The sequence below is a fragment of the Canis aureus genome, chromosome 5 (genome assembly GCF_053574225.1).
Source record: "Canis aureus isolate CA01 chromosome 5, VMU_Caureus_v.1.0, whole genome shotgun sequence".
Taxonomy (NCBI): Eukaryota; Metazoa; Chordata; class Mammalia; order Carnivora; family Canidae; genus Canis; species Canis aureus.
The window spans coordinates 17,252,626-17,266,327 of record NC_135615.1 but is presented as its reverse complement, the minus strand read 5'-3'; the positions used below and the strand labels follow the sequence as shown (position 1 = coordinate 17,266,327).

General features: G+C 41.4%; 1 protein-coding gene across 8 annotated transcripts in view; it reads right to left on the bottom strand.

Moving 5' to 3' along the window:
* The window catches only part of LOC144313745 (MAGUK p55 subfamily member 7), a 301,577-nt gene that overhangs the window by 177,501 nt on the left and 110,374 nt on the right, over positions 1–13,702 (bottom strand). For 7 of the 8 annotated variants that reach the window (XM_077896973.1, XM_077896977.1, XM_077896981.1 and 4 more), the window contains exon 3: positions 861–979. In XM_077896973.1, the coding sequence (XP_077753099.1) occupies positions 861–979 (119 nt within the window). The remainder of the gene's footprint in view (positions 1–860; positions 980–13,702) is intronic. The other variant, XM_077896975.1, reaches the window with a different exon arrangement.

Here is a 13,702-nt window from a genome sequence, read left to right as displayed (position 1 = left end):
ATACTATACATCAGTAATAGCCTTCTCTCATGACAGACAACTGTAACAAGTTCACCTGAGTTCAGTTTTGGTCCAGATAGGGCTAAGGCACCACAGGTATCTATCTCCTACAGACGTAAGTAAGACTCACAATTTTTTTTCAGCTTGAGTTAAATGAGAGAAAATGCAATTCATATTTCCAGAAGCAAAACTGGCATATTTTCCAGTAAGCTTCTTGTTCTCATTTTACTATTTTAAGAGTTCTGATCACTCCCAGCATTGCTGTGTGGCAAGATCTCATTTCTGGTGGCTGATCATTTCCATGGCATGATGCTTTACCAGAACCATCTCCAGAAACTGTTTTTCTTCATTTTTAACTTCAGTGTATTTATACACAAAATACCATTTCAATGGCCTTGTGCCAAAAATAAAGAAAGAGCTTGCTCGAATTTCAGTTGACTTTGTTAAAGGAAATTATTTTAAATTAATGTGGCTACTGAACTGCTGCCATCCTTAACCTCAGAAAATATATTCCTTCTAATTTTTGCTGTGAACATTTATTTACTTAAGTTAAATTCCAGCTCATGAATGTTGACCATAAGGAGTCTAAACCTTCCTGCTACTATTTCATATTCTTCTTCTAAACAAGGGCAGGCACACGTTGGCTGCATTAGTGCACACAGCCACATCACCACCATTAAGGGAAATCATCTAGGTATTTTTGGTAGAATCTTTAATAACTTCCACACCCATCAGGGAAATGGAACAAGGCAGTTTTGTTTGCAGACAGCAACAATTTGATCTCTGGTTTACTAGACGGGCTCAAAATATTTTTCCATATGTTTTTCCACAAAAAGAATCTAACATCAGCATGGTTTTACCTTTACCAGTGAATGCAGGCTCTTCTCACCAAACATATCCCAGAGGAAGGTCAGGTCTTCCTGGCTGTCCACATGTGGCTGCAGCTGGCCTGGCAAAGCAGCCAACAGCTCATACAGACCTAGAAAGTGAAAATAAAACACAAAGCGTAATCGTAGAGTGATCTCATTAATTTCGCTTAAGGTGTGTGTGAAGGATGGCTGGAACATGTCGTTTTTACTGGATCTGTATTCTGGGCCGTCAAGAAGAACACTTCTCCGTGGAAGCCAAGGAACTTTTTTCATTTTTAAAGCCCAAACAGGTATGCATCAACAGGCTAGCCTAACCTTTCGGTTGTCGACATTCTCCAGGCATCCAAGTGGACACAACCCGAGACAGAAATGTGTACAAGCTTTCAGAGGAAGAAGAAAACGCATACATTCCTTAACTTAATCATTACTACATTTCCCTCAGTGTTCGCCAAAGAGCAAAATGAGTCATGAATAGGAAAAACTTCCGTAGAGGAGCAGAAAATTGATAGAGTGGTCCATTAAAAAGGTTTTGTGGTTTCCAAAGAGTTCCTAATAATATATAGCTTCAAAAACATTTGCATTATCTACATCCAAATTCAAGTTCTAAAAAGCTAAGACCTATGAAGCCATACATAGTGTTGCTTTCTTGTAGCTGCTCATTTTTCAAAAACAACAACCACAAGCTACACAGAACTGAGTTTACCTTTAACTCCAATCTGGGCATATGTGACACCCTCTCAAAAAGTTAAGGAAAAGGGTGCAGGTTCCTCGAGGCCCTCCTCACTAGAAGCTTCCTGAGGCTAGACAGTAGTGCCCTGTTCCACCGGTAGCCTGTTGCAGAAACCCTCCACCTCCTTAGGGGGCTGTCAGACTCCTGACCAAGAACTGTTGCGACAGTGCCTGCCCAGGCCTCTTCAGGGAGGTGACCTAACAGAAGTCAGTATCAACTCTCAGCACACATTTCACTTTCCAGTGGGATTACATGAGGTAAAAAGGACAAAATTCCTTTTATTTCTGTCTGCTGTCTCCAAGAGCACTGAGACCTCCTGGGATCTACAACACACAAGATTGTTGTTATTCCTGCTCTGAATAAGTGCTGCTGTTCATCACAGGGACAGCTTTACAAGATATTTAACTAGCAAAGAATCATAAATTATGGCCTGCTGATTAGTATATCCATTATCTTCCTAAAGTATTATCATATTCTGATAATCAGTGATCATTCACCAAATGTATTCACTTTCCCTTGGAAAGCTGGATCTGTAACTTAAGACGTTAAACTCAAACATTCCTGGGACTGCATGTGGGCCAAAAAGATCTATAATACTTTAGGGGAAAAAAATGTCTCCCTATTACATTCTTAAGTATTCTTGATGGTTTATATTTATTCCCTTAAAAACTTGGCATCGTGTCGAAACTACCTTTTATTTATAATTTTGTAAAAATATTTTTAAGGTGTATAATAATACAGGTCTCACTTTATACATACACATATACAAACACCTTTAAAGTAACAATTGCCAAGATCAGTGGTTAAGGTCAGAGGTTCAAATTGAAAATTATGTAAAAAGGAGGTAGAATTCCACTATTTTATTAGTAATTTCAGGAGCAGTAAAAGTAATTCCTTGTTGCTTGGAAATATGATTAGTTCAATTAATGATACTAATTCAACTATAATATAATTTATGAGGTATAGTTCTTGGGGGGGGGGGGTTAAATGAGGTAATACATTAGAACAGCCCCAGCACATGGTAAATAGTCTGTTTCATATGTAACTCAGTGAACTTCAGCCATTGTTGTTATTATTACTGATATTCATCATGACTATTACTTTTTTAAGATTAATTTACTTTACAGAGAGGCAGGGGACAGGGGCAGAGGGAGACAGAATCTTAAGCAGACTCCACGCCTCAGCATGGAGGCAAAGCTCAAAGTCAGGATCCTGTGATCATGGCCGGAGCTGAGACCAAAAGTCAGACAGACACTCAACCCACTGCACCACCCAGGAGCGCCCACCACTACTATTATTGAAAAATAAAATGTCTGAGTGAAACAGACCTAGATTCAAACCAGGTCTATACTTCAGTTATCTCATATAACTTACCTCAGCCTTCTTTCCTTCATATATTGAAAAAGAAATGGTAATCTGCACATGTAATAAAACTGGACAGGAAAAATACACAAGTGCGTGCATATAACACAGGTAAGATCTGAAGAAGGCTAAGGGACTACATCAGTGACAATGTACCCACTGTGGTTACCATAGCTACGCAAGATGTCACCACTGGAGGAAGCAGGCTCAAGCATACACAGGATCTGTATTATGTCTTCCAACACATGAATCCACGGTTATCTCAAAATACAGTTAAAGCAAAGGAGAAATTGTGGTAAATATGATTGTTATAAGAATGCAGGGGAACAAGGCACATAGCCCTGTGGCTGGCACAAAAGAGGCATTTGATAAAAAATTTTTTTAAATTATGTTCTTCTTTTTTTAATATGTCTCCTCTCGTATGGAAACCCCATTGCAATGGTACAAAGTCAAAACAACAGCTTAGCTACACATTCCACTGGACACAATACCATACTCAGAAATAAAACCACCCTAGTCTTTTACATATGGAAAGTGTTAACTTTACCCAAGTACTGCTTAACTTTTTTGTGGGAATAAACCATATCATGTTTACATTAAAATAATAATTTCTCTGTTAGCAGTAGCTCATAAACCAGAGTTTTCTGGGTTTTCTTAGCATCATGCAGTTCTAATTTATATGCCACCCTAGTTTGGCACCCTAGTGATGACAGCAGTCACTTCCCTTCAGCTCCCACATCTGGTAGCCACACCAAAGCCAGAAGAGACAGGACAGCACCAACAAGAAATGAAAGAGGCTGAGAAGGGTTTGGAGGGCGGGGCGAGTGGCCTCAATGCAAGAAACATGGGCAATCACTCCCACTCCAATGCATCAGAGAGGCCCCAGAAACCATCTCAGTCCATGCTTAAAACCAGGTCCCTGTTCCTATGGGGGCTTTTTCTATGCACTGCCCAGAGTTCTAATAGTGACTACCACTACCAAATCCAAATTTTTTGGATCTTTGAGATCAGAGAGCAAGTAATTAGAGTTTAGATAATAAGGGATATCTTGAACAATCTTTCCTATATCTACCTAAATCTACTTAATTTTACCTAAATCTGAGCAACTACCGGGATGGCACTCCTCTGTCGTTGTTCAAACTCATGTGCGCTTCATCCCAGTACATCATTATGGTACCTACCTAAAAGTCTAAGACAAATCAGACATGATTGCCATCCCAGGACTTAACAGTGTAGAGGGCAAGCACAGACAGGTCTGTTAGGAGGTGCAGAGTGGGGTTAGACTGTGTGGTGAGGCAATTCCTCTAAAGAAGGAAGAAGACATCAGGGAAGGTTCCAGCAAAGAATTGCACCCAAGTTACATCTTTAAAGTCTACATTCCTGGGCAGCCCGGGTGGCTCAGCGGTTTAGCACTTGCCTTCAGCCCAGGGCCTGACCCTGGGGACTCGGGATCGAGTCCCATGTCGGGTTCCCTGCATGGAGCCTGCCTTCTCCCTCTGCCTGTGTCACTGCCTCTGTGTGTGTGTCTGTGTGTGTGTGTGTCTTGTGAATAAATAAATAAAATCTTTAAAAAAATGAAAAATAAAGTCTACATTCCTAAGATCAGCATTTATGAGTTCTCCCATTTGGAGAACTACATTAGTTCCTCTATACAGGTCAGTATAGAATATGCCACCACTCCACTCCAAAGATCTTACACCTTGGGTAACATAGAATATGTATTATATATGCCCAAAGAGAAAGTAATCTAATTTATAATGTCTCCTCTTTGGGGCAACTGGGTGGTACAGCCAGGTGAGTGGCTGACACTAGGTCTCAGCTCAGGTTGTGGTCTTGGAGTTACAAGTATAATAATTTAGATACTTGGGTTTTGCCCCACTTCCATATTTCATGCATTTTATTTAAATTCTTCATAATGACTTCTTTATCACGAGTACCACTTGTGGAATTTGGAATTGGAAGAGATCACCTTCACTTCTAATTATTTTACCTATAACACTTTTTTGAATGCATGGGAGATGCCTTCACTAAGAATCTGGGTAAAGCTGGTTGCTTTTGCATCTGTTCTACAGCTCTATGGTTTTTATCTCCACAACAAAACCACTTAACTACACTCTAAGTGTCTCTAGTATTTGCAGGTGTGAGGTTTTTGACCCCTCTCCAAGAAATATTAACTAAATCTACTTTAAACTTCCTTATATCTTTAAAAACAACAACAACCACCCTGCCAAATGATATCCCCATGACTCCAAAGATAGATATTTGGGTTATATGAGACTAGCTAGGGCTTCTCCAATCAACACATGTTTGTGTAAGTCAATAACAAAGAAAAGGGTCTATAAGAAATTTTGTAAAGGCTTGACTATAAACCACCTCTCTCTTCTCTCAGAGATCATTTTAATAGTGGAAAGGAAACCCCCTCATATTTGGGTGCACAGGATACAAGACACTGTCAAAGACACACATGAAAAAATTATCTCCTAATAATGTTCCAGCAGAAAAAAGGCAATATTTTTGTATTAAGGACTTTATATACTGAAAGACAAGAAGGTAACAACAGCAAAACTAAAACACAACAAGGCTCAGTGGATTAGCATGTACAATAATTATAGCAATTTCAAGGAGGGAGCCATCAGTAAAGGTCAAGGAAGGTTATGCTAGTGCTGGCGGGATGTGAGTTGGGGTTGGAAGGAAGGAACATAGGGCCTGGAAGGGTGCATAGCAGCATGAAGGACACCCAAGAAGGAAAGTCAGCAATAATCATGTAAATGTATAGATTTTTGAAAGACACTAAAATTCTGTAAAGCTGAAGAAAACACTGGGAAGTACTCAAACCCCAGTTTCGGCTTTGTATGTTTGCCTCAGTCATGGTCCAATCCAGAAAAAAGAGCTGTGCCATAATTTGAAGCAGGAAAGTTTAATATAAATATATAACGGAGGATTATCTATGAAGTGGTAAAGCCATAATCTTTACCTAGGATACCTGTGGCTGAAGGAGATGACCCTAAAGGGAAAAATTGTGGAAGAGGAGCTCCCTCCCCAGGACTAGGACTCTTAGCTCCTTAGAGGTGGTGCAATTACAACCCAGCAGAAGGATGGGTTTCCCTCGGCCACAGCTTGCCCACTGTCACCAGGCCAGCAGGAAACACCCCTCCAGGGTACAGGTGGGCAGAGAACCATGGCTGGAACTGTCAAGCTGGAAATGCTTTGCAAGGTTAGAAGTGGGTAGAGCCTGGGTGGCTGGAAACCACAGCCAGGACAGGAAAGCCAAAATAATCCCCGAAGGTGGGCAGAAAAGTGTGAAAGGGACTGACAAACAGAACACCCCTCCTTGGGGTGTTGGCTATGCAAGACTGGGAAGGTGACTTCCGGGGTACCTGAGAGATCCACCAAGAACTTTCCTTTAGAGGGGTAGCTGAAACTCAAGAGGAAGCTGTCCACCTGGGTGTCACCAGAACTCAAAGGGGGTAGGTACCATGCGATGCTTCCCACATGTGCTGCTGCCGATCCAATGGGAGGAACAGAAAGAAGTGACACACACCAAAACAAGGAACCTCTTCCTCCTGTAGTGTGCCAGTGGTGACCTCCCCTGACGACGCTCAGCATCATGCCAGCTGCACAGAATACTTGAAGGGCCCTGCTGAACTTTCACAGGGCAGGCAGGAAAATATGGATGTGGAGTAGAGAGGCAATAAAATGATACCCGGCCCAATCTTCTACACATAGATTTCAGTGTGGGCGGATATGCGTGTGTGCAGGGCAACGACATTCTCCTCTGTCAGGGAGGAGGGACGTGGTCTTTCTGCTTTTATTCTGGAGCAGCTATCTGTTGCTTAGCAGTGGGAACACAATGAAAAACATTTAATCAGTACTTCATGAAGGTAAAGATTTTACTAATATGGATTTTGAAAGAGAAAAGTATTACATCAAAGGCTTGCATTTACAATGTGTGCCTATGTTGACAGTATGCGAAGCCTGGACCCAACAGCTCAGTTAGAGGATGTTAACTAAGTGACAGTTCTCAGTTCAAAGGCGACAAACGAAGGACACTCATGTCTAGCCAAAGAGAGCTCTCTCAACTTCAACCTCCACAAAAATGCCTAGTGTCTATAAAAGATGGTAGAAATAGAGTGCTGTTTAAAACAAAACAAACACAAAAACAAAAACAAAAAACCTAAAACTGGGAAAATACAAAGTACAAAGAGCAAAACTTTCAGAGCTAAGGGAGGTGTTTATAGCCGAGAAGCTAACTGCAGAGAGACGCACAGGTGTTTTAAGATATTTAAACAGGTCACTGATGCCTGCTCTTTAGGAAGTAAATATTGTACTCTACTCTGCCCTTCCCAAGGGATGTTAGATGGCAAATGCTGGCTGTCTGAAATCATTTTCAAAAATATACTAATGAGAATACCTGAATACAGACTTAATTGCTCATTCTGCAAGCCAATCCATTAAGCCATTGCATATATAGACCACAATCTTAATTTAACTTCACTGATTCATCTGAAGTTAAAATGTACCACAGCTGGCTTCTCTGTAGCCTCACTACACTGAAAGATAAACACCTATCATTTTCCTCAAAGATAAAAACCTAAATACTTACTCCCCACTTCCAACAACTTATGGTTACGAGTATGTTCTTGAGGCTTTTTGAGCCCCAGGCAACAGAAGTGATAGAGGGTCTGTGGTAGGATTCTACACACAGATTGATTTACTTCTATGCCTTAGCAACTTCAGGTTGTCCTGCGACTTTTTCTTTGAAGAGTAATTTTGTAAAACTAAAGTCACAGTTCTATACTAATCCTATTATCTTAATATAAAATACACGTTCTATAACAGGCCAGTGATTTGATCAAGGTTCAGTGGAGGTAGACAACATTGACCTAATCCACAAGGGAATGTAACCACATTGAATAAACAATTCACTCAAAGATATAACGTATTAATCAGAAGATTATCATGAGTTATTATCATCTGGGATTGAGATTTCATTACTCAATAAGATTACTCAAGTCACTGGACCTAGGATGTTCACTTTTTTTAAAAAGATTTCTTTATTTAGCTTAGAGAGAGAGAGAGAGAGAATATACAAGCATGGAGAGGGGCAGAGGAAGAGAATCTCAAGTAGACTCCCTGATGAGCCCAGAGCCCAACACAGGGCTCAGTCTCACCACCCTGAGATCATGACTTGAGCCAAAATCAACAGTTCACCGCTTAACCAACTGAGCCACCCAGGTAATTTAAAAAAATAGCCACCAGGTAAGGATAGTAATTTTAACTGTAGGTAAAGAAAGGTCCCCATAGTCCTTTAGTCATAGTCAAACTCTCTACAGTTTGCACCTTGCCTAAAAAAACTCATTATTAAAAATTATGTCTATTTCTTCCCTTTTCTCTCCCCTCCTCAATCTTTCCTTCCTATCACCAACTAAAAAGCTTCCTAAAATAATAGTAATAATTATTACCAGGTGCAAGTCCTAGTAATAATAATCCCACCTAATACTTACCAAGCTAAGGTAAGTGCTTTGCAAGGATACCTCACCTACTGCTCTTCATAAGCAGGTTCCATTACTACCTTCCTTTTACAGTAGGAAATACATTTAGCCCTGCAAGTGGCATACCTAGGATGTAACTTCATTTCTGCCCATGCCTCTGTAATAATCCCACCATTTAAATCTCCTACTCAAAAATCTTACCTTAAAGAAAAGAGTTGAAGCCCTACCCTAATACCCAAATTAGAGATGGATCAAATATATCAAATATAAAATAGTGCAAGATTTCATAGAATAGTTTTGTCACATTGAAGTTAAATGCTTTTCTTAACAAAGATAGATGATAGATAGATAGATAGATAGATAGATAGATAGATAGATAGAGATGAGAGAGAGAAAGAAGAAAGAAGAAAGAAAGAAAGAAAGAAAGAAAGAAAGAAAGAAAGAAAGAAGCTGATAGACTTTATAATAAAATTTTCACACATCAAAAAGAAAGAAAAACCCAAAGAAGTTTGCAGAGAAACTGCTAAAAATTATTTGCACCAAGCAAGTCATTGATATTAAGTACAAGAGATGAATAAAAGGACAGAAACATGGGGAATGGCATGTTAGCAGGCAGATGTGGCAGATGAGATGGCCCCCAGTGTTCAATCTGGCACATAATTTTAAATAATTTTGAAAAGACAAGCAAAGCATATCACTTCCTCTTATTAATTTAGGAAACAAATTTGCAAACACCCAGGGGCACCTGCTGGCACAGTCCAGAGAACATGTGACCCTTGATCTCAGGGAAATGACTTCAAGCCCCACATTGGGTGTAGAGATTACTTAAATAAGTAGATAATTTTTAAAAAAGAAATAAATTTTTAAATGCCCAGTCTTGGGCAGCCTGGGTGGCTCAGCAGTTTAGCACCACCTTCAGCCACAGGGCCTGATCTTGGAGACCCGGGATCAAGTTCCACATCAGGCTCCCTGCATGGAGCCTGCTTCTCCCTCTGCCTGTGTCTCTGCCTCTCTCTCTCTCTCTCAATGTGTGTGTGTGTGTGTCTCTCATAAATAAATAAATAAATAAATAAATAAATAAATAAATAAATAAATAATAAAATCTTTTTAAAATTTTTAAAACTTAAATTAAAATTTAAAAATTAAAAAAAAATAAATGCCCAGTCTTGGCAAAGGTGTGGGAAGACAAGCCCAGCAGTCATCTGTTGGGATAAACATTCATTCATTCAACCAGCATTTATTGAACACCTTAAGTTCTATGTGCCAGATGCTGGTCAAGGGGTTTGGGATATATCAGTAAACCACAAAGACAAAGATCCCTCCCTTCATGGAACTGTAGGAGGAAGACCAATGGTAAGTATTACAAGTAAACCACACAATGTGTTGGAAGGTGACAAGTACTGACAGAAAAAGACAAAGTAGGGGCACGTGGGAGGCTCAGTCAGTTGAACTTCTTCTGACTCTTGATTTTGGCTCAGAACACAATCTCAGGGTCCTAAGATTGAGCCCCATGTCGGGCTCTGTGCCCAGTGCAGAGTCTCCTTGAGATTCTCTCCCTCGACTCCCTCTGCCCCTGACCCCATGCTCTCTAAATAAATAAAATCTTTCAAAAAAGAACAAGTAGAGCAGTGTAAGATAGATCCATCTCTGGGCCACTGGCCTGTGGCAATGACAAATTAAAGAGTCTGGGTGCACCACAATGAGAAAGTGACAAATGAGCAAAGATTCGAAGGTGAAGGAGTTAGCCATGTGAGTAACTGAGAGACAAGCATTGCAGGCAGACAGATCAGACAATACAAAAACCCAAACCTCTAAGAGACAGAGCATGCCTGGAGTATCTGAGGAAGGGCAAGGAGTCCAGGGTGACTCAAGCAGAGGGAGGAAGAGGGACACATGTAAGAAATGATATAACAGAGGAAATCAGGGGCCAGATTATGTAGGGTCTTGTAGTACAAATATTACAAAGAATTTAATTTCTCCTTTAGAGGCAAAGAGCAACTGCAGGGTTCTGCATGAAGGAGTAACATGATATTATATTTTAAAAAGCATCATTCCAGCTGCTAAACTGAGAAGAGACAGCAAGGGAGCAAGGACAGAGGCAGAGAAGCATGTCAGAGCATCAACGCACTGATCCAGGCACACGATGATGATGGCCTGCATCCAGCTGGCAGCCAGTGCAAGTTATAGAAGTATTCCAATTCTGGAGATGTTCTGAGGCCAGAGCTAGTTATGGATTTCTGTCTGAATGAGGGTTATGGGATAAAAAAAAGAATCAAAGACTCCCCTAAGACTAACTGAAGTTGCCATCAGCATGACAGGGAAGGTCAGTGTTCAATATGTTAAGTTCCAGATATCTATTGGGTATCTGAGCGGAGATGCAGTAGGCAGCTGGATACAGGAGTCGGGAGCTCAGCAGAGCAGTCTGCGCCAGAGGTCTATATTTACAAGCCATTGGCATATGGATTGTATCTAAAGCTCTGAGCCTGGAAGAGATCCTCAAGGTCATGAGTGTAGAAATAAAAGAGGAGCCAAGGACTGAGGCCTGGCAGGTGAAGGAGAAGAGCAACTGACCATCAGCAAGGTGATATCCAGGAAACCAAGTGTGCCAAAGAAGAACAAATAATCCACTACTTCAAATGCCATCGACAGGCCAGGTGGAAGAAGGACCGAGGTCACCCATTGGATTCAGCGACATGAGCTTATGAATTCTGGCATCATGGTAAGTGAAGAGCTGAGATGAAGAGCACTGAAAATAGAAACATGTTGGAAATAGAAAACACAGACAACTCCTACAAATACAGACACCCCTCACGATCTCACCCAAGAGAACCGATGTTTGTAAGGGAATGGGGAGTGAAGATATTTGTAAGATGAGGAAAGAGGGAAAAAAAAAAAAAAACAGGCCAGCATATTTGTGTGGTTATGGCACTGATCCCTACAAAAAAATTTTGACACTGAAAGGGAGGGGGGATCTGCTCTTCTGTCCTGCAGCAGATGGGGAGGAACAGGGTCTGGTGCACAAGTGGAGGGATGGCATTAGACGCAAGTGTGGCTGGTTCACCGACAGCCCTAAAGAGGAAGGCTGAATATGGGGGACATCTGGTACAGGGAACATGTGGCCGCTCCTTTAGGATGGAGGCAGCCCACAGTATTTTCGGTCACCTGCTGAGGGTGAGGGGAGGGAAGAAGTGTTTGCATCTGAAAGAAAAGACTGAAAGAGGCATCTGGGAGAATGGAAAAATGAATAAAAGCAGGGAAGTCATAAATTGGGGTACATTACTGACAATACGACAATTGAAAGCTGGCATTCCCTTTGATCCAGTGATTTCCTCATTTAGGCACTCATTCATTACATTTCCAGAAAGCCCAGAGGGCCACCTACACCACCAATCCACCACTGCTATCAGTGTGCCATTTAGGAAGAGAAACCAGAACAGGAAACAATTACTTTCCTTTTTTGCCATATACATTTCTGCACTGCTTGAGATTTTACAAAATTGATATTACTTTTATAATTTTAATAATTTTGCTGCTGGGTAATAATCTGACATAAACCTTTCTGCAGCCCTATCGCTCACAACTTCCCCCAAAATTCCATTCCAGCCACAGATGTTGGCTTCTTGCTATTCCCTGAAAGCATAACTCTAGCCATGCAATCTTATCCCAATGCACTAAATAGTTAACTTTCTGGTGACAGCTACTGCTGTCTTCTTCCCCTCCTTCAGGACCCTGGAGAATATCTGAAAGACAAAACAATCATGCTAACATACTTCCTTCAAGTTTCACGAGCAGGTTTAACATAACACACTTGACAATATTTCAAGGAGTGTGGAAGGAGGCAAAGTCTGAGACCCTGTGCATTTCAAAATGCCACCTGCTCCCTTTCCCACCTCACTCTGCAAAGATGGGGTGCTGGCCGTGTGCCAGGCACTGTTCAGGACTGGGGCTGCAAAGTTGCGGGCAAGGGGAAAGGCAAACAGATTCATCCCCCGGGTGTAGTGCAGGAAGCTGTAGGGAAAGCAAAACCAGAGTTGTAACTGTGAAAGGCGCATTAGTAAGGGAGCGCATGGCCAATGCGAACATCAGGGGAAGCTTCTTCCCCAGTGGAGGGACCACAGTGCTGACTTCAGGGAAGCACAGACCTTAACTGGAGGAACAGGAAAAGAACCGCACTTACAAAGGCCCTGGGGTAGGACACCAAAAGACAGAACTACAAATCCCGATTCTACCACTGGGAATTAACATCTCTGTGCTGCTATCTTTAATCTGTAAAGTTGACACAGCAGGACTGACCTCAAGGACTGTCATGAGGATTTAAATGAACTCTCAGAAAAGCTTAGAATGCCCCCCATGTGGCAATACCACCTATGTACGCATTTTTAAAATAAAAATGAGTTCCTGGGGCACCTGTGTGGCTCAGTCAGTTAAGCGTGCAACTCTTGATCTGGGCCCAGGTCATGATCCCAGGGTAAAGGGTCCTGGGATCCAGCCCAGAGTCAGGCTCTGCACTGCGGGGAGTCTGCTTGAGGATCTCTCCCACTGCCCCTCCCCCCTGCTCGCGCTCCTGCACTCAGTCTCTAATATGTAAATTATTAATTAAAAACAAATTCCAGATTGAATGCCAAAATACATGAGAACGCCCAACCATCAAGGAGACAGATAAAAAAATTTAAGTTTCTCATGCTGAACTACATTAAAGGGGAGAAAGTCTTTCCACAATAGGTAAATACATGCACAGTGAAGGATCCCAAGTTTTGGGGGTAAAGAGCAAATTAGACAGAAATGAAAATAAGTGATCACGTGCCCTTGACCCGAGTCGGTCTAGACGTCTCCAGAGTAAAGCGTAGTGGGGTAGAAAAGAAACAGGACAAAATGCTCTCTGTTCTCAGACAGCTGAAGTTCAAGGCATCATCTCATGTTCAAAATAGACATACCTGACAAACACTTGTAAGAAACATCGATTGCTACAATTATGAGGATACCATTATCACATATTAATTGACAAACTTGTGACAATAGTGGCTTATGTAAACTGTGTGCCAGCGCATGGTACTATTTCCAAATCCAGACTGAAGGTCCAGGAAACCAATCATTCGTCATTAACACCAAACATGTTGAGATAGTTGCACACTGACCTTGCCAAACGCTACAAGTAGTAACAGAAAAATAATATTAGTCCCTATCCTGAGATGACAACAGGTGCTTCTCACTTCCCTCCAGACTACCAGCATTAGACATAGTAAAGAAAC